At 42.0% G+C, this 19,971-nt stretch overlaps 1 protein-coding gene across 13 annotated transcripts in view; it reads right to left on the reverse strand.

Annotated features, from left to right (window-relative positions):
- The window catches only part of pde10a (phosphodiesterase 10A), a 96,990-nt gene that overhangs the window by 21,760 nt on the left and 55,259 nt on the right, over positions 1-19,971 (reverse strand). For 3 of the 13 annotated variants that reach the window (XM_061789076.1, XM_061789073.1, XM_061789078.1), the window contains 5 exons: positions 5,041-5,069; positions 2,675-2,798; positions 2,276-2,325; positions 2,032-2,172; positions 1,760-1,915 (listed from right to left, as the gene is read on the reverse strand). In XM_061789076.1, coding sequence (XP_061645060.1) covers positions 1,760-1,915; positions 2,032-2,172; positions 2,276-2,325; positions 2,675-2,798; positions 5,041-5,069 — 500 coding nt within the window. The other 10 variants (XM_061789077.1, XM_061789074.1, XM_061789079.1 and 7 more) reach the window with 8 other exon arrangements.

The raw sequence follows: 19,971 nt of genomic DNA on the forward strand, positions 1-19,971 counted from the left end.
ATTGAACTGTCATCTTCTGGAGACACTGCTAGATATAACTGTGTGTCATCTGCATAGCTATGATATTCAAAATTAAAGTTCTGAAGAATTTGACCCAAGGGTAGCATATACAGGCTGAACAGGAGGGGACCAAGAACTTACCCTTGAGGGACCCCATGGGTCATTGCCATTCGATGAGACTGAACACTTCCAATGGTTACAAAATAACTCCTTTTCTCCAGGTAGGACCTGAACCATTTAAGGACTGTTCCATTTAATCCTACCCACGTTTCCAACCTGTTCAGCAGTATAGTATGATCTACCGTATCAAAAGCCACACTGAGGTCCAACAAGACCAGACCTGACACCTTTCCCGAGTCAGTATTCAACCTTATATAATATAGCACTTTGATAAGAGGAGACCCAAGTACTGTATTGTGATGAGTTCAGAACCCTGATTGAATTTTTTCAAAAAGCCCATTTAAGTTCAACAAATTCCTGAGTTGATTAAAAATAACTTTCTCAACAGTCTTGGCTATGAAAGGGAGATTTGAGATAGGTCTACAACTTGCTAACATGGAAGAGTCCAGCGCTCTATTTTTTAGCAGAGGCTTAATGGCAGCTACTTTAAGAGCTTTAGGAAATTCGCCTGACTGAAGTGAGTAATTGATTATTTTCTGCAAATTAGCTAGCACAGACTTCGCAATAGCTTTGAAAAAGTCAGATGGTATTCAGTCAAGACAGCTCGTTGATAGTTTCAGCTGCTGAACCGTTTTCTCTACAGTTTTTTGGTCAATTGTATCAAATTCTGTCATGGTAATAGAATTTTTCCTGGGTGGCTTCAGATGCAGTATCATTTTATCATTTTGCTGATTTGTGCTCATATTTAACCTGATGGATTGTATTTTTTCACTAAAATAACAAGCTAATTCATTGCATTTATCTGCTGTTAGCAGTCTGATTCAAGGGGATTGTGAGCTTGTCAACCACAGCAAAACTCAAGGGATATTTCAATGACGATGTATTCTGTGGATCCTACCAACCTATTCTCTGAATATGCTAAACCGGTTAAATTTTTGTGTGAAATAATTACCTTGAACAGTCATGCTAATATGGTTTCATTCACACTGGGACAGTGAGGCCTTTATAGTTGCTGTCGACTAAAAACATTTGAGTTTATAATATTAATAATAATAATAAACCTTTTATTTATAGACTCCTTTCAAAGCACCCAAGGACTCTCTACTCAAACAGTAAAATCGAGCTAAAAATAAATTAAAAACTCAAGTTAAAAAAACAGACTAGATTAGACCAGGGGGAGTATGAAATGCTGAACAGATATCTTTTCATTGTGGCTTTAAGGCGGTTTGAAATCAAAAGATGATGAGACAAGAGATCAACAGGTCAGATTTTATCTGGATCAGGTTAACGACTTACAAAACAACATTAGTATTCATAATGAAACACATTTTTTTAAGGTAAGCAAAAGTATTGGAAAACAGACTTAATTTAGAAGCAAACCCTTTGTTTGCAAAAATTGCATGAATCTCATTATTTTTAAGTCAACGGCAAAAATACATGGGGTTGGCCTCACTTCACTGTTCTACATAAAACCTTTAGTCAGAACTGTATAAACTACATATACATCTGTATTATGGGAATTATTTCTTTCATAGAAAGTCCTATAATGTAAAAATAAAGAAATCTGAATTCCACTCTTTAAATACCATGCTCGGCTCCATCTTTCCAATCTCGTCTGTTTTTTCTAGGTGGAACTGACCTCCTGGTGGCTGAGATTGAAGGGCTCCTTTCCCCTGTGCCGACGCAGCTCCAGGATGGCGATGAGGTCCCCGATGGCAGTGAGGATGGGGAGGCACAAGACAGAATGAACGCGGATCCCTGAGTCCTGCCCTGTGCCATCTGGGAAGCGTTCATCCTGGGACACACAGGTCATCACAGGTCCTCATTGTTTGCGCATTACTAAATTCTTACAAAATTCGACTGGTCCCTATCGGGAATAATTTAATATGGATTTGCTGATATCAACCTTACCCCCATGATGTCTTCTACTAAAAGTGTTTTGCGAGTCTTGGCAACATGAGCTGCAATGGTTGTCCCGAATGCGATGGGGCCAGAGGGGACGAGGCTAGGGGAACCATCCTTGGATCTCTTTGGGGTGAACAAACACAAACTCTGTGTGGAAGCATGGGAAAGAAAAGACAAAGTGAGAATAAAATCTCAAACACAAAAATATGGGCGCTAACAAATGGTGTCAGATTAATTCCTGAGTACTTACATTGTTGCATTCTCCCAAAAAGTAAAGTGCAAATCCATCAGCTTTTGTTGCTGCAGGAACAAGAAGATACAAGTGATCAGTTTAGCAGAGTGAGAATTCCACAGGTCAGTGCTTGTAGATGATCAGAGATGATCAAGTTGATAGCTTCACTTGAACAGATCCTTATATTGTGGTTAGCATCCATCTATCCATTTTCTATAAAACTACAGATAATTACAATTACTACTACCAATTTTTTTTCTTGATGGGAAAGGGAGGTGTCTAAACGAGGCATTTATTTCTCTTAAGTGGCTGACTCACCCGGCGACTAATTTGTCTATTAGAGGGACCGACACAAATAACAAAGGTTGATGTTTTTGTAATGCAAGCAGATTAAATAACCTCGATGCAGTCATGTACCTGTTTTAATGATGTTGCAGAGTTCATAGAGCAGTAGCTTGTTGTCTCCTCCAGTGTCCAGGCGCTGCTCCATGTAGCTGTTGAGCTCATACACCACACCCTGCATATTCGCATCCCGGTACTGCTGGACAACACAAAGAAATTGCTTTCCTTACCATCCACTTTGAGTAAACAATGAAATATATGGAAAACAGCTGCAAGGTCCATTTAAGGATTTTTGTTATTGAATGAACTAGGATTATCTTCCTACCATTCGCAAAGGGAGAACCTTTCATCATAACATTATCCGCATCCTCACACTTAAAGGTCAGAGGACAAAGATTTTAAAATGTTTCATGATAACTCTAGAACCCCTTTACAAACCACATCTGCCATTTAGAAGTGATTATATGGCAGATATACAGCAGTTAAATCGAAAAATATGATGCAGAATGCGCCTGCTGCTTTTTGCATCCCGCGCCTTCCGGTCTTTGTTTCTTTCCGGCGCTGTGACGTCACACAAGTCAAACATCTTGTTTATTCGGCGTGTGCTATTGTTCCATGCTGTTGTTCTCATCCTTGTATATTTGTTGTATGAAGAGTTTTTTTTTTTTTTTTGGCTTTCCAAGTGAAGAAGGAATACGTGACCAGTGGATAGTGAAAGTCAGCTATGGGGTGGTCAGCTATGGGTGCCTAGCAAGCATTCCAAACTATGTGCCGATCACTTCGAACCGGCGTGTTTTTCAGAAAGCATTGGATACACAGGTGTAGTTAGGCAGAGGCTGAAACGAGCTGCGATGTCAACTATTTTTCCTACGGCCATCGGGACCTCCACCGCCAGTAAGAGAACTAAATCTCGCCGCCGCCACGATGCACCAGCGAAGCGGCGCAGACAAGAGGTGAGCTTTTCCCTGTATCTACCTATGACTGTATTATGGTTACTATGCACTGGGGAGTAGGAAAAAAAGACCCACACAGTACTTTTCAGTACTGTCATCTGTACTTTTTCCTATATGACAAGCCAACAGACGTTCTGTCTGGCGTGTTATAACGCAACTCGAATGAGGGGCACACAATATATAGGAATACTGCATCCTTTGTAAAAGCTTGTGCCGTGTCACTGAAACATATATGAATATATAATATGTATAGTTGTGCCCAAAAATATTGCCACTCCTGGGGTGGCATTATTTCAAGCCATGACTGTATAAAAAGAGATGCTTTTGACATACCGTCACATCGAGCCAGTGGCCACTCTCTTTTTCTGTTGTACGGCTGCTACTTGGCTGCCCGTCGTCGTCACTGTCAGGTTCCGACCACCTGATCGGCTCAAACATGTACCCTTTGACGATGCCAAGTTCAGTTGGGTGCTCCTGTACGTCGAAATCCTCCTCCTACACATATTCCAACACGTTGCTCGCCATTGCGTATAGAGTGTCGCGCGCTGCGTTTGGCAATTGCAACGTCACTTCTGGTAGCCCTTGCGGTGGATAGAGTAACCACACCCCGGTGTCTTGAGCTTCGGGTATGTTCGGGGAGGACTCAATATGCGTCATAAAAACCAAATTTTTAGCTAAACTATGGTTGAAAACTTGCTGGAAGTTACGCGCATGTACAAGTTGTATTCCATAACATATAAACAATGCAAATATGAATTTTAACTGACCCCATAACATCGTTGTCATCTGACCTTTAAAATGCTCCCTCATCACTGCGTTCTAGTTGAGGGATCACCTACCCTGCATCTCGAGACGGGGCCATCGAAGCCCCACAGCTCTGATTAAAGCTCTGGCGAGCTTTGATGCTCACATTCTTCTTAAAAGTGTGCTTATGTAAGAGGCAGACCTCCTGCCTTGCACAGGGCCAAAGACCTGTCATGTCTGCGCCCGCAGGGAGGGTGCGCGGCAAGGAGAGCGGCACACTAGAAAGCCTCCCTCCAGGGATCCATTCAACCCTCCCACATCCTGTTTGCACAGACGTATGGATGACGCACCAAAAGGTTGAGTGACCCTCGTTTTTTTCTGCATATATGGGTTTGTAAGTCCCTTTCATTGAGGTCATGGACTCCACTAAGCGGACTGAGACAGTGATTCCTGTGGGCAGAGAGGCGTCAGAATAAGGTGTGAGCTATGTGTGGCTGCACAAGGGAATTTTCTCCAACTGTCCAGTTAAGACATTTTTCACGAACCTGTGTTTACAGATTTTTCCACATAGGTTACAGCTATATGTGTACCAACCAACATATATACACAAAGCCTTTTAACAGGGTAATGAGTTGCAATTCAACCCTTTAAGACAGAAAATGCAGATACTGAGAAATCAGATGAAACTTTCAAAGTATAGATTCAAGTGTCATGTCACATAGAGTACATTCAGGCAAAACATACCCTGCTGACTTCTTTAGATGACGTGTCATCTGTGAAGAGAAACCAAACACATATTAGGCAACTTGACAACCAAGACATTTCACACAAAAAATAAATCAATGAATAAATAAAGGATGACCAAGTTAACGTTGTGTAGAATTACCAGGCATCCAAACCAGTTGGGCTTTCATTACCTACATGTTTTTATTGTGTCTTGCATTGCTATTTAAGTTGCTTCTTTCCGCACAGTCTGACTTTCGAGAGTCCTTGGCTGGCTTTTAAGTCACTGTTCATGCAATAATTCACTGGGCTACATGTCACTATTCACACAGCAGCAACAATTTAGCCATCCATTTTCTGAGCCGCTTCTCCTCACTCGGGTCGCGGGCGTGCTGGAGCCTATCCCAGCTATCATCGGGCAGGAGGCGGGATACACCCTGAACTGTTTGCCAGCCAATCGCAGGGCACATACAAACCTCTAAACCAATTTGGTTAAAGTACTAAACCTACATATCATCTGGTAAGTAAATAAAGTGAATAGAAAAAAATATATGTTGGCAAAAGGCATCCTTTTGAAGTACTGAATGTGAGGCAACAAGACTGGAGGGACCAAAATTGTGGCGCCGTATATGAACACTATACAAAGAAGAACCTATTAACTTTTCACAAACCGGACACCAAACCAAGTAACACCCTCACACAGAAACTGGTTCATCACAAGGACAAGACCCACTAATGGAGAGGTGCTGCTGCCTCTACGTTGGGGCACCCAAACAGCGAGAACACAACTTTGGACCAATGGCTCATTTGGATCTGTAAGAGAAGGGAGAGAGTGAAGTTAAGTCAAGTCAGGTCAATTTTGCCTGGCATAGTGCCTAGACTGACCAGCGAGAGGCAGCCCGGTGCAACAGGACATCCAGACTGATGGAAAATATAAAGGAGTAGTTGAAGAAGTAGAATGTGATGTTAGCTACACTTCTCCTGGTAATTTCTATTGTGGTGAATGACTTGGGACACACACACTCAAGTCCCGCAACAGTGCGAGCTTCACGTTGCTTCCTGAATGGCTATAGTTCCATTCCATGTCACAATCACAGAGTCATGACTCGGCAGTGGTTGATGTTGAGTATAAAGATTTTTTTAACCTTAAATCATTGAAACAATGCATGTAACAATAGGTGTTATCAATGACAGTAATGCAACGGTCCAGTGTTACTAATGTCACAGCTAAGTGGCACTTAACAACAAAAACCTTTATTTCTAGTCAGCGACTGCTTCGTTATGCAAGCCAACCACTGGTCAAGGACATTTTAGGAGCAAATGACTCACATGTGGCGGCACGGTGCTCGACTGGTTAGCACATCTGCCTCACAGTTCTGAGGACCGGGGTTCAAATCCCGGCCCCGCCTGTGTGGAGTTTGCATGTTCTCCCCGTGCCTGCGTAGGTTTTCTCCGGGAACTGCGGTTTCCTCCCACATCCCAAAAACATGCATGGTAGGTTAATTGAAGACTTCAAAATTGTCCGTAGGTATGAATGTGAGTGCGAATGGTTATTCTTGTTCCCACTCGCTCCAGGGAATTTGATCTGGCGATGAGCAATGAAAGAACCATTTTGAATACAAGGTGAAGTCTTCAGCCACAAAAAAAAGTTATAGTTGCCTTTAATTGGAAATTTGTAAGCTATTACCATTGGCGAATCTGATGTATTTTCCTTACTACTATTACCTGTACTGTACAGTATACATGTGTATGTTGGCTAATTAAACTATTGTCTCATGGAAACATTTGATGTGAGTAACCCGGTGAACAGTCTCTCTCAATCAACATGTAACTTGACCAATGGACTCATATCGTGTTCCACGACCATGCCCAATAGTGACACAACATGTAGCAAGGCAAAACAGGCAAACCACTGCACTGGTAGTCTATATATGAAACACTATTCTCTGATGTGAGTCTATACATCGCACAGTTGTATAGGCTACGTCCAGTTTTTCCAGCAATAATACAAACAACAGCATGCTCCACAGCAAATGGCCATTTAAAGGTTGGGTGAATTCTCAGTGCTGGTTGCAAGACTGCAAGTGAATGAATAAATTCAAAGAATGACTACATATTGCACATATTGTGGATTTATATTTCCTCTACTTTTACTCTGGGAGACATTTGTTTCAATTATGATGCTATTAAAAGAAAAATTCATAGAGAAATCATAGTACTTGACAAGTGCAAAATTCTGAGACCTCTAGACCAAATTCCTGGAGGGATTTGAGGCTATTGGGAAGACGGTAAACACATCAAAATTGACTTTGGTTGTGGACATTGACAATATCTGATGATTGCCAAAAATAACAGTTAATGGATTTATACTCTGGGAGTGCTATGAAAATGAAATCATTCATACAGTTTGAGCAGTCTTCAGTGCACATGAGTCAACAGAGCACAAGAGCAGAAACTGCTTCGATCTCTTTGATAACATTGCATGTGATTCAACCATGCAAAGCCTTGGGTGCATTGGAGAAAATAAATCTTGCTGACTCAACCTGGTGCAAGCTTTGAAACAGCCCTCTTTGCATGTGAAGAAAGAATTACAGCCGGCCACATTGTTTGCTGTTTTAAACATGCCTCCCTAAGTTTCCTAACTTAGCCGTGAGAGCTATTTTAGAGTGAACCCCTGGCCATGTGTGACGTCAAACAGAGGACAGGGAGCTGCGCTAGAACGCAAACCCTTTGAGAAAAATCAGACAAACCATCATTTTCAGGCAGTTTGCTTTCATAATGACTTGTTGATGCCAGGGACCAACTTGAACCAATTATACATCCACCTCCTGTTGCAAAATAGTTTGCAGCTCTAATATATGACCAAAAAGCACCATAACATCACCCACCATAACACAATGTGACTCATCTTTGTTACCGAAGAACCCAATAAATATGGAAAGTCATTTGAATAACAGTGGAATGAAACAATGCTACGTGAATGACAGGAATCTTAACACAGTCTGGATGCAGTACGACGTAATATTGTATCCAGTGCCGCATGTAGTTTTAACATTATATATCAGTTTACAAGGGATGGCAAACTAAGCAATGTGCTCAAGATAGTAGATTGTCTAAATAAACTGTATATTGGAATAGAGAAAGAAACAACAGAAAATGCAATAGTTAAATGCAATGTCACGTTCTCTTCGGTTCCATCATGCTAGTGCTGAGGGATTCATCTCTGGAGCCCAGATTGGGTGCCCACAATGTCCCAGCACAGTGACAAAGACTAGTCCAATCTAATGGCATCCCCTATTTTCAGCGACCCGCTATGCTTTCAGCAAACATTAAACTGAGGGCATACATGTTCTTAGAAATTAGGCCAAATCCATCCATTCAACAGCTCGAGAGCAGACTACTCATATACTGTATTTTGAGAATTACTTGAAAATGGAATAGTGGATTTAATAATGATGGTGTAGCAGTACATTCACCTAACTTTGGTGCAGGCAGCGTGAGTTCAGTTCCCACTCAGGGATGGTGTGAATGTGAGTGTGAATAGTTGTCTGTCCTGCAAACTGACTGGTGACCGGTCCAGGGTGTAATGTGCCTCTTGCCCAAAGTCTGCTGGGATGTGCTCCAGCTGTGAACAGTATAAGCGGTATAGAATATGTATGGATAGACATTTCAATAAAACTATTAAATGCATCTAAGTTTTTCAGGCTTTATCAAACTGAAAATAAATAACCTCCATTCAGTATAGTACAACTCAAAGCTCTGTGGTGAACTGTTGATGAGACACAAGCCTGACTGTGAAGGTTTGTGGACATGACTCTGGACAGAAACCTTTCACCTATGCACAATCCCTGAGTCGGCTGCGTCTAACCTGCAGGATCCTTGACAGGAGCTTTATTGAGCTGCTGCCACAGTTACATAATGTCCCACAGGATGCTGAGAGGCCAGTGACTCAGCGCTCAATACGTGTCAGCTTAATGGTGGTCATTGCTCTTTTCCCTTGGCCAGGTATGGGAGGTTGTTGCCGAAGAAGGTTGTCCTTATTCGCCTTTTGGCTCCCACATGTGACTGAGCAAGCTCGCTTGCAAGCTCCACCAGAAAGTCCACCCGTCTCTCCTCCATGCCAGTGCTTGCCCGATAAAGGACGTGCAATCAGTGGGTTTCCCAGTTTTGGTGACCAAGCGTCACGCCGTGATGGAAGTTTGATCACCCCACGCAAGAGGAGGAAGGCAATGAACGCCATTAGTTCAGGGAGGGCCGTCCATGCTGAAGAGTCCACTCCTGAATATTTCGAAGCATACAAAGAGTGACGAAACAGAGGAAACTCTGTAAGCGACTCGACACTGTTCTTCTGACCAACGCAGTAGGCTCTCCATCTGCGGAGATTCAATTCAAGATTCAGATTCAATTGGGCTGTGATAGAGATGCCTTCCGACCTGTTCTTCACGCCACACTGTGCCATCTTTTGCCTTCTCTGTTGGCCCGGTGTGTGTCTCCAGTCGACCTCTCTTTTCCGGTGGCAGTGAGTGATCCTATTTTTAAGATGTGAGCAATAAAATATCCAAATGATGTGAGCTTGAAAACCTCAACCAAGTTTGGAACTCTACGCAAAGATATCATTTGGATTGTAATTCCAAAATATTCTTCCTCTGTATTGATTTAGGATTGTTTTCATCTTTTCCTAAAACACAGCTGCCATAATCAGCAAATGAAAATAGGATGTTTAGGAAATCGTACCAGAAGACATTTCAGAGTATGAACTCTTTCCATCGGAGTCGCAAGGATTGACTTGGTTCAGGATCATGTCCAAAGCCTGCTGACTGCTGTAGACTTTCTGCATCTTAATTTCTTAGTTGACTCAGTGAACTATTATGTGCCGTGAGCGAGCTATTTATCCATCTCCAGTCTGTTGTTTAGTCACGCCGACATCCACCCTTCTTCCACACCACACCCAGTAGGGTCTGCATTTTCCATCAATGTTTATATCTACAACCCCAATTCCAATGAAGTTGAGACGTTGTGTTAAACATAAATAAAAACAGAATACAATGATTTGCAAATCATGTTCGAACTATATTTATTTGAATACACTACAAACACAAGCTATTTCATGTTCAAACTGATAAACTTGATTGTTTTTAGCAAATAATCATTAACTTAGAATTTTATGGCTCCAACACGTTCCAAAAGAGCTGGCACAGGGTCATGTTTACTACTGTGTTACATCACCTTTTCTTTTAACAACAGTCAATAAATGTTTTCGAACTGAGGACACTAATTGTTGAAGCTTTATAGGTGGAATTCTTTCCCATTCTTGCTTGATGTACAGCTTCAGCTGTTCAACAGTAAGAGGTCTCCGTTGTCGTATTTTCCACTTAATAATGCGCCACACATTTTCAATGGGAGACAGGTCTGGACTGCAGGCAGGCCAGTCTAGTACCCGCACTCTTTTACTACGAAGCCACGCTGTTGTAACACGTGCAGAATGTGGTTTGGCATTGTCTTGCTGAAATAAGCAGGGGCGTCCATGAAAAAGACGTTGCTTGGATGGCAGCATATCTTTCTCCAAAACCTGTATGTACCTTTCAGCATTAATGGTGCCTTCACAGATGTGTAAGTTACCCATGCCATTGGCACTAACAGAGCCCCATACCATCACATATGCTGGCTTTTGAACTTTGCATCCATAACAGTCCGGATGGTTCTTTTCCTCTTTGGCCCGGAGGACACGACGTCCACAATTTCCAAAAAGAATTTGAAATGTGGACTCGTCAGACCACAAAACAGTTTTCCACTTTGCATCAGTCCATCTTAGATGAGCTCGGCGGCGTTTCTGGATGTTGTTGATAAATGGCTTTTGCTTTGCATAGTAGAGTTTCAAGTTGCACTTACGGATGTAGCGCCGAAATGTATTTAATGACATTGGTTTTCTGAAGTCTTCCTGAGCCCATGTGGTGATATCCTTTACACATTGATGTCGGTTTTTGATGCAGTGCCGCCCGAGGGATCGAAGGTCACGGGCATTCAATGTTGGTTTTCGCCCTTGCCGCTTACATGCAGTGATTTCTCCAGATTATCTGAACCTTTTGATGATATTATGGACCGTAGATGATGAAATCCCTAACTTCCTTGCAATTGTACGTTGAGAAACATTGTCCTTAAACGGTTCCACTATATTCTCACGCATTTGTTCACAAAGAGGTGATCTTTGCTTGTGAATGACTGAGCAATTCAGGGAAGCTCCTTTTATACTCAATCATGGCACCCACCTGTTCCCAATTAGCCTGTTCACCTGTGGGATGTTCCAAACAGGTGTTTGATGAGCATTCCTCAACTCTTGTCCACCGGGGTGAACCCCAACGTACAGGCATAAGTATACCCACACCTGCTCGGCGCCTCTCACTGTGGGCAACTCCAGTGTGGAAGAGAGTCCAACCCCTCTCGAGAGGAGTGGTACCAGAGCCCAAGCTGTGTGTGGAGGCGAGCCCGCCTATATTTAGTAGGAAATTCTCGACCTCACACAACAGCTCGGGCTCCTTCCCTGCCAGAGAGGCGACCTTCCATGTACCTAGAGGCAGCTTCTGTCGCCGGGATCGGATCGCCAAGGTCCCTGCCTTCGGCCACCGCCCAGCTCACACTGCACCCGATTCCTATGGCCCCTCCCACAGGTGATGAACCCATGGGAAGGGGACCCACGTTACCCTTTCGGGCTGTGCGCGGCCGGGCCCCGTGGGTGCAGGCCCGGCCACCATGTGCTCTCCTTCGAGCCCCACCTCCAGGCCTGGCTCCAGAGGGGGGGCCCCGATGACCCGCGTCCGGGCAAGGGAAAACATCTTCCTGAATTGTTTGTCATCATAGGGGTTTTTGGAGCTGTGCTTCGTCTGGTCCCTCACCTAGGACCTGTTTGCCATGTGTGACCCTACCAGGGGCATAAAGCCCCAGACAACTTAGCTCCTAGGATCATTGGGACACACAAACCCCTCCACCACAATAAGGTGACAGCTCAAGGAGGGGTGAAATAAAACCATATTCAAAAATAAAAACACGATCAAATTAAAACAAATTAAAAATTCAATGGCAGTTTTGCACAAGGCCACTTGAATATGGACTACGGAAGAAATAGACGGCCACATTCCGATGTCCCTGTAGGACAATCAGTCAAGCACTTGGGCAGAAATGGCTGCATTTAGAAAAGAAAGGTGGCTAATTGTAGGCTGTTGAGTTGTTAATTCAAAGCCTTTGCGCTGTCCTCTAGGCATGGCAGCAGGAGTATAGGCTTCTTTATACTAGCGCGGGCTGCAACCGCGCTGATGTCACTGCGGCTATCCCGCACGCAGTTTGCCTTTATACTCGAGCCCAACCCACGCGTGCAGTTTTGAAAATGTACTGTATTTCTCCTCCAAGTCGGGGGTGTCGCTACGGCAAATCTATTAACAAGTCGAAGTGCTTGAACATCAAAGATTCTCCTGGAATGGATTTGGCTTGAATTTAGAGGGGTCTACTGTAGAAAATATCAGCATTTAACAACATATGCTACTGTACGTAGAAATCAGAGTGAATTGCTGTATTCATGCCTGAAGTTCTTCGGTTAAATGTTAAAAAAAATAATAGCAAGTGCCCAAAAAGTTTTTTTTTTGGTTTTAAATTGTCTCTTAAAAAACAAATCAAACACTAGTTTATCACAGTTCTCATATGTATTTGTTTTATCTGGTGGGAATGCTTTGAAATCGCTCAAAAAGGGTTCTATTTATTTTTAAAATTACTTTATGAATAAATCATGCTTTCCAGTTTTATGAAATCCAGAATTGATCTTGTCTCACATTTGTGACTCACTTAATTATTTGCTAATTGTGTATCACTTTAGACAACAGGTTTCTTTTCGAATAGAGCAACCACATCTCACTGGGGCTTTCTAGCATGACGTTTCTTAGCTGTATTTCAGACAACACTTTTTCCAGCATTCGAAGCTGAACCAAAAGATTATTGTGTTGGCATGTGCACCCGCATACCCTCCCCCTCCCTGGTGGCAAGCCCTGCAGGTGAGACAGAGCTCTTATCCCACCAGTGGGGGGCATGTGGAATTGGGGCATGCCTCACAAACACATCTTTGTCTTTGTGTCGCTGCCATCCACACGCTGAACTAAAATAGGGAATCAGCTGCTTAACAGGCTTGCCCTTTAGGCTCAGTTGAAACAGAATACACATTTTTCAAGCAGTTTTTCAAAGCAGCATTGGGATTGATAACCCTCCTGATCTGAATTACCACAGTTAAATAGAGCTAAAAGATAGCTGGAATAGGCTCCAGCACACCCGCGATCCTAGTGAGGATAAGCGGTGTAGAAAATTGATAGATGAAGGTCTCATTTACAAAAAGACAAACAACACATAAAATGATTTTACATAAATGAATTAAGCGCAGGAGTTGTAAATACAATTGCCATTAAAAACAGAACAGAACAGACCAGAAAATGGATGGATGGATAAAGTGGACCCTCGCTATCCGCGGGGGATAGATACCAAGCGAATATTCGTAAATTATTGGCACTCCCTATAATCACCTTTATTTATAGATTAAAACAAATACTGTATAATACAAACTAAAAACTAAAAATAAAGTACTGTTATCAGTTCACATCTAAGCATGCAGATACATGATGTATAGTAGTTATTATGATGATGATGATCTTGTAGAATTATTGTTGCGGTGAAAAACAATGAACATTTGAGTAAACAGCAAAGACCAGGATTTACAGCGATCGTGCAAACATTCCTGGGGTGGCCTGTGCTTGTACGAAAATCTGCTGCTTTGTAGCCTGCTGGGCTGATGCAACAGTTAGTGCTTTGGTATTTACAGACCCGAAACTGCTATATCCATAGGGTCACAACACAAACTGGCGATAGTAGATGGGTTTAGCGACAGTTGTTGCAGATTTTATTGGTTTTGATGCTGTGTTTACTGTAAGTCTGACGCAACTATCGGAGGCCAAAGCAGACACTGGCACCACCATTAAAGTATAGGCTCCCGCAGACTGTCAATCACAAATCTAATTCAACTACTGGTAAATTTGTGTTTGAATGAATGAGGGTGAAGGCAGAATTTACGCTGCAGAAGTTTGGTCGATGATCTTTTTGGTATTGTTGCGGCCAACAGTAACCATTAATTTTCTCAAGTGAAAGGGGAACATGCAGTTTTAGGAATAAAAACATTTGTTTTGTCATATTTGTTGAAACTTAGTATAAACCTGAAAATACTACATTAGTAAAATAATCTGAAAAAACATCATCTCTCTCTGGCCCCATTGTATAACCCTAATTTTATTTTTAAGAAACCACTGTGCCTGAGGAAGAACAACCAATCAAAGACCGAAAGCTTGACTGACGAGTTGTCAATGCCATGCACTAGCGGGCACTCTCACAGCTGGTCTCTGGCATCCCGCAGCAGCATTGCTGTGACCTGTTACCTTGAGCTTCAGGAACTTTGCTGAACCTGTTGCAATATCCACCTATGGAAACAAAACAAAAATCCCCATCCCTAATTTGCTAAAAACTGGGCATAAGATTAGCAAACAGAAGCAGAACAGAGGGACCTGAGGCAGCTGAGAGAATTCAGAAATGATGTGGAATTTTACGTTTATCACCTCTTTTTTTATTTGTAATTGACTGCACAGTCTAAAAAAATGAAACCTCAAACCGGTAACATTTATTGTGTTATAGCAACACTCTATCAGACCACGTTTACTGTGACTATTTATCACAATTACACATTCATAATTGCAAGCCATTATAAATGGCCATGTTTGAGAATTACGCTCATGCATGTCACTGAGGGGCATGGCTATTGTCAGAGACTTGAGGGGGTTGGGATCATTTGTGAAGAAAGGCTATACAGTATTTAAATCTTGCTAGTGGTTTTAAAACTGCAAACCTCCCCTTTAAAGAGATGATTTCTAAACTAGTTATACATCAATTTATTGTATCTATATGAGGCGATAATTCAATTATAAGTATATGGGAAGCCATAACTACAATGTGGCCCGCAACAGTATTTTGCCATGGACAAAAAAAATAAATACATTTTTAGATGTTTTTGGCCACTTTACCGAAAAACGCAAATAGTCAAGTACAGAGTAACAGAGGGCAGCTTCCCAAAAACATTGGGAATAGGCCAATTTACTAATGCCGAACAGTGAGACTACAGACTAAGATGAGATGAAAACATTTTGCAAATCCTTCCATTTTCTGTACTGCTTATCTTCACTGTGGTCGCGGGCGTGCTGGAGCCTATCCCAGCTATCTTCGGAAAAGAGGCAGGCTGCACCCTGAGGAAACCCGGAGAAAACCCACACAGGCACGGGAGAACATGCAAACTTATTTTTTGTATCAGGAATTACCTTTGGTCTCTCTCTCTCTCTCTCTCTCTCTCTCTCTCTCTCTCTCTCTCTCTCTCTCTCTCTCTCTCTCTCAACCAACAAACACACACACAAACACACACACACATACTTGTGGGTAAGTCTGCTGTAATCCAATGTTGTCCATCACATGATAAGAAAGAACGGGACACGCTGCAGGGACTGCTTCCAGGAATCAGTTAACTCAGTGCTGATCACATGATGACATGAGGGCTTGCTGCGCTTAGAAACAATACAAAAACTATAAACAAAAAAAAAAAAAAAGGTGTCACTAGAATGTGACTAATATAGAAATGGACCTATAAAAGGAAAATGCTGCTTTTATTACCACAACAGACAACAAAAGAAGAAAAAGGGTGTCTATCGACAATCTGTCCTGATCTGTGCTTTGGTTGACTTTTTGATTAGATTTAGTTGGTCTCATGTTTTGTCAGGTTTTCCTTTTCCGTGTTCAGGTCTTGTCTGCTCATTTGTTCTGTCTCCACCTGTTCTCATCAGCCCTCTACCTTGTGTCAACCAATCAGCTCCTTCCAGCCACTCCTGTCTTTTCCAGGTGTTCCTCGTTGTCTGGTCAGTTTGCTTGTATTTAGTTCCCTGGTTTCATTCAGTCCTTGTCGGATCGTTGTCGTTTGTAGTCTGTTTCGGAAAGTCATGCGTCTCGCTTCATGTTTTGTTTTATGCCGTGGCGAGTTTATGCCTCGTTTCTTTGTTACTTTGAGACTTTTGTTCATTTAGTATTTAGTTTTATGTGGGCCTTGTTTTCCTCCTTTGTGTTCTTGGAAGTTATTTTTTTTAGATTCGTCCTGCCTGCTTTGCTGCTTTGGGGTCCAATGTGCCGCAAACTGCGACACAATCCATACACTTGCATATACTACCCATCCATCCGTCCATTTCCTGTACCGCTTATCCTCACTAGGGTCGCAGGCTGCTGGAGCCTATCCCAGCTAAATATCTTATTAAATAGTGGGGGGGGGGGGAGTAAAATCTAGGAAATTGTCATTTTAGACTTCAGTCACATGAAACCCACCAAGACAAACAAACTACATCTCCTTGCCATTATTGTGCTTCCCAACATTAGGCAATAACTTCGTAGCAAAGTCAAGATTCTCCATGGACATCAACTCCCGACAGAAGGACCAAAGTCAAGAAGAAGCTTTCTCAACCATATCCTAACAACATCCCAGGAAAAAAAACAGTCTGCAGCTCTGAATGGGAAAGCTCCAAAAGGAAATCTGACCAGTTAACATGCAAATAGTGCTTGCTGAAGATTCTTCTCCTGCCTCAGATGCACCATGGACACCAGTAGAAAACTCTGAATTGCCTGATTCTTCTTCTTTGTATTATGATTATTATTTATGCGAGACTGGTCTCATTTAACCCGGGTGCAAATCCGGCCCCGCCTATGAGGAGTTTGCATGTTGTCCCCGTGCCTGCATGGATTTTCTCCGGGTACTCCGGTTTCCTCCCACATCCCAAAAACATGCATGGTAGGTTAATTGAAGACTTCAAAATTGTCCGTAGGTATGAATGTGAGTGTGAATGGTTATTTGTTTATATGTACCCTGCGATTGGCTGGCAACCGGTTCAGGGTGTACCCTGCCTCCTGTCTGCAGTTAGCTGGGATAGGCTCCAGCATATCCGTGACCCTAGTGAGGATAAGCGGTTTAGAAAATGGATGGATGAAGGTCTCATTTACAATGGTGACCTGGTCAAAACGACAAACAACACATAAAATGATTTTACATAAATGAATAAAGCGCAGGAGTTGTAAATGCAGTTACCATTAAAAACATAGACACTGTCCAATTGATTTCTGTTGTCTGTATGACATTTTTTATTTTTTTTTAAAACTCAAACTGAAACAAGATTTCAGCTCTTTACACAGTGTTCCATGCGGATGGAGGAGCATAATTAAACATTATTTTACCTAGTTTAGTCGGAACATGAACAATAACAGGATGATCCAGTATTTCTCTGAATTACTGGGGCTACAAGACCAGATCAATCATGGAACATGACCCTATCAACCCTCTACTACCCAACCCCTGTAGCCAGAAAGTCTTTGGAGAGTTAACACACACACACACACACACACACACAAAGATATGTATGTCAATAGATCAAGGAGAATCGTCTAACATTGATGAGATAAAACAAAGAGAAGTTGGTAAGCTAAAATATAATACATTTGCAGCTTGTCTAAAGAAAGCACTAAGGATCTCATAAGCAAACATAATGCAACTTGTGTAAAGAAAGTGCAAAGGCAGACCCATGAGGATAATACATCATGGCTCGTAGTTGGGCTGGGCACTATGGTCTTAAAATGGAATCAGATTTTCTCGACTAAAATATAATTGCAGATTTTAATTTAATCCCACTTTGCTTATAGAAAAAGCAAATGGTAGATTTAAAAACAAGTTGTACAGATTTTTTTTTTTTTAACTTTCTGGGAATTGTATTATTTCTCCAAGCTTTTAAACTTTTTTTTGTTGCACATCAGTGGGACGGCCTTTTGTACAAAAGCCACCCAAAAAAACTAATTGATCGATATAATCAATTAATCTGCAAGCCCTATCCAATAATTAAGGACTTATACACTTCATGGAACTTTATAAAATGGTCATGTGAACAGTCAGTATGCGAACACATAATGCTAGCAAGTTCTGTAAATGAAGCGCTACGGAAGTCCCAGGTTAACATGTAAGTCATGCCCTAACAGAGAACTATTTTAAAAGGTGGAAGTTGAAGATGGCATATCCAAAATAAGAAATTTGCTATGACCTTGCTTGTTGTTTTTGTTGATACTGATGATAGTTGATAAGAATTATGCACGGCATAGCAGAAAATTGCAACCAAAAAAAGTTGCTCACTCAAAAAATAAGTAAATGAATAAACCTTTGCTAACGCAGAGGCTACACCTCTCAAATTTATGGAAACATTGTCAAAGCAACAACAACTCCAACAATCAAAAGAGACGTGTCAGAATAATTATGCTTATGCTTCCAATCCTACCATTAGACTGCTTCACTAAAGCATGCACTACTTGCAGAATCTTTATACTTGAGCAACAAAATAAGACACAAAGCAAACACAATGATGTTCATTACTCTGGACATTTAATCCAGGAAAAAGTTATCAAATATGGTTTGGCTCAGATCCCTACCCTGACAACGCATCAGCGATTACTAACACTGGCGTCTGTCTCTTGAAAGCCTAATCCTGACTCATCCCTGTGTTCTGATAACCTGTACTGGTATCTGCTTATAGATAAGGTGGAGCCATTACATTATATACAGTATACTGTATGTATTATCAAATCGTCCCAGGTCTTTTATTAAATGGTCTGGGGCCTTCATACAGTACCTATTAGACGTAGTTTCACCTAACACAGCCTCTGGTCTTCAGGTCAAGGCTTCATAATGACTCCGAGGGTACCAACACAAACACAGCTGTTTTTTCTTGCTGTATTTGTGTTCATAAACACCTTGCGATTAAATGTGACACAATTGCTATATGTATTACACATGCAAGAATGTGAAAATACAGACGTTATGAACTAACAGGTAAAATATTTAAATTAAGTTAGGCATAGGTCAGGGATTGGCAACTAGCAGCCCGCCGGCCATAACTGGCCCGCCGGCAATTATATCTGGCCCGACAGCTGACGTTTATCAAGGCATGATAATGAGCCGGGCTGCTACAGCACAATGGCTGGGAAAGAAAGGCTGCAACAGCTCTCACTTCACTTCCTTGTTACAGTATTTATTAAGCACCGATTGGTTGCGTAACCCATGTGACATAACCACGTCATAACAAATTCACTGATTGGCTGACTTGCCCACGTGACTGCCCATGTGACCGAAATGCGTCAATGCGGAAGGCCCACAAAATGTCAGCTGCGCTGGCTATAACTGTTTACGAGGGGTGTACTTTAATCACAGGATTAAAAAAAATTTGGTGACAACTAATAGGAATTGCAGGCCACATCATCGTCACTTCGAACGCACCTCCCCTGTCTGAGCGTCGCTTTGCAAACGATCGTGCTGCTTCCTTCCCCCCAAGCACAAACGACAAAACCCGGCAGACTGCAGTTGACCTCCGCTTGGCGCAGCCCACGTCCTGGCTGCAACCTTGTTGCAGATAAGACAAGTTGGCTTGGCTTTTATTAACCCAGACAAGTAGGATGAATGCATACTTTTATTTCTACTCTTCTTTGTACTTCCTGCAAAGATTAAAATGTTCCTCGATTTCTGCGTCCAAAATGACACGTTCTTAGGATTTTGACACAATTGACAGGTATATCGACATGATGAACTATTGTTTTTTGTTGTTCTCAGCATGGTCAGAAATAAGATGGCTCAAGCGGATGCCGCCATTGAGAAATCTGAAATGGCCTGTTTATACATCACTAATAAGAAACACTGCATTTTTCTATCAAAGAGTCAAGGCTTCAGTCACAAATTTAATACATTAATTAGGCTCGTAGAAGTGTTTGATTTAAAATGGCAATTATTTATTGGGCTAAGTCTTAAAAGACAGTGTGTGT

This window comes from Phyllopteryx taeniolatus, chromosome 11 (assembly GCF_024500385.1).
Source record: "Phyllopteryx taeniolatus isolate TA_2022b chromosome 11, UOR_Ptae_1.2, whole genome shotgun sequence".
NCBI lineage: Eukaryota > Metazoa > Chordata > Actinopteri > Syngnathiformes > Syngnathidae > Phyllopteryx > Phyllopteryx taeniolatus.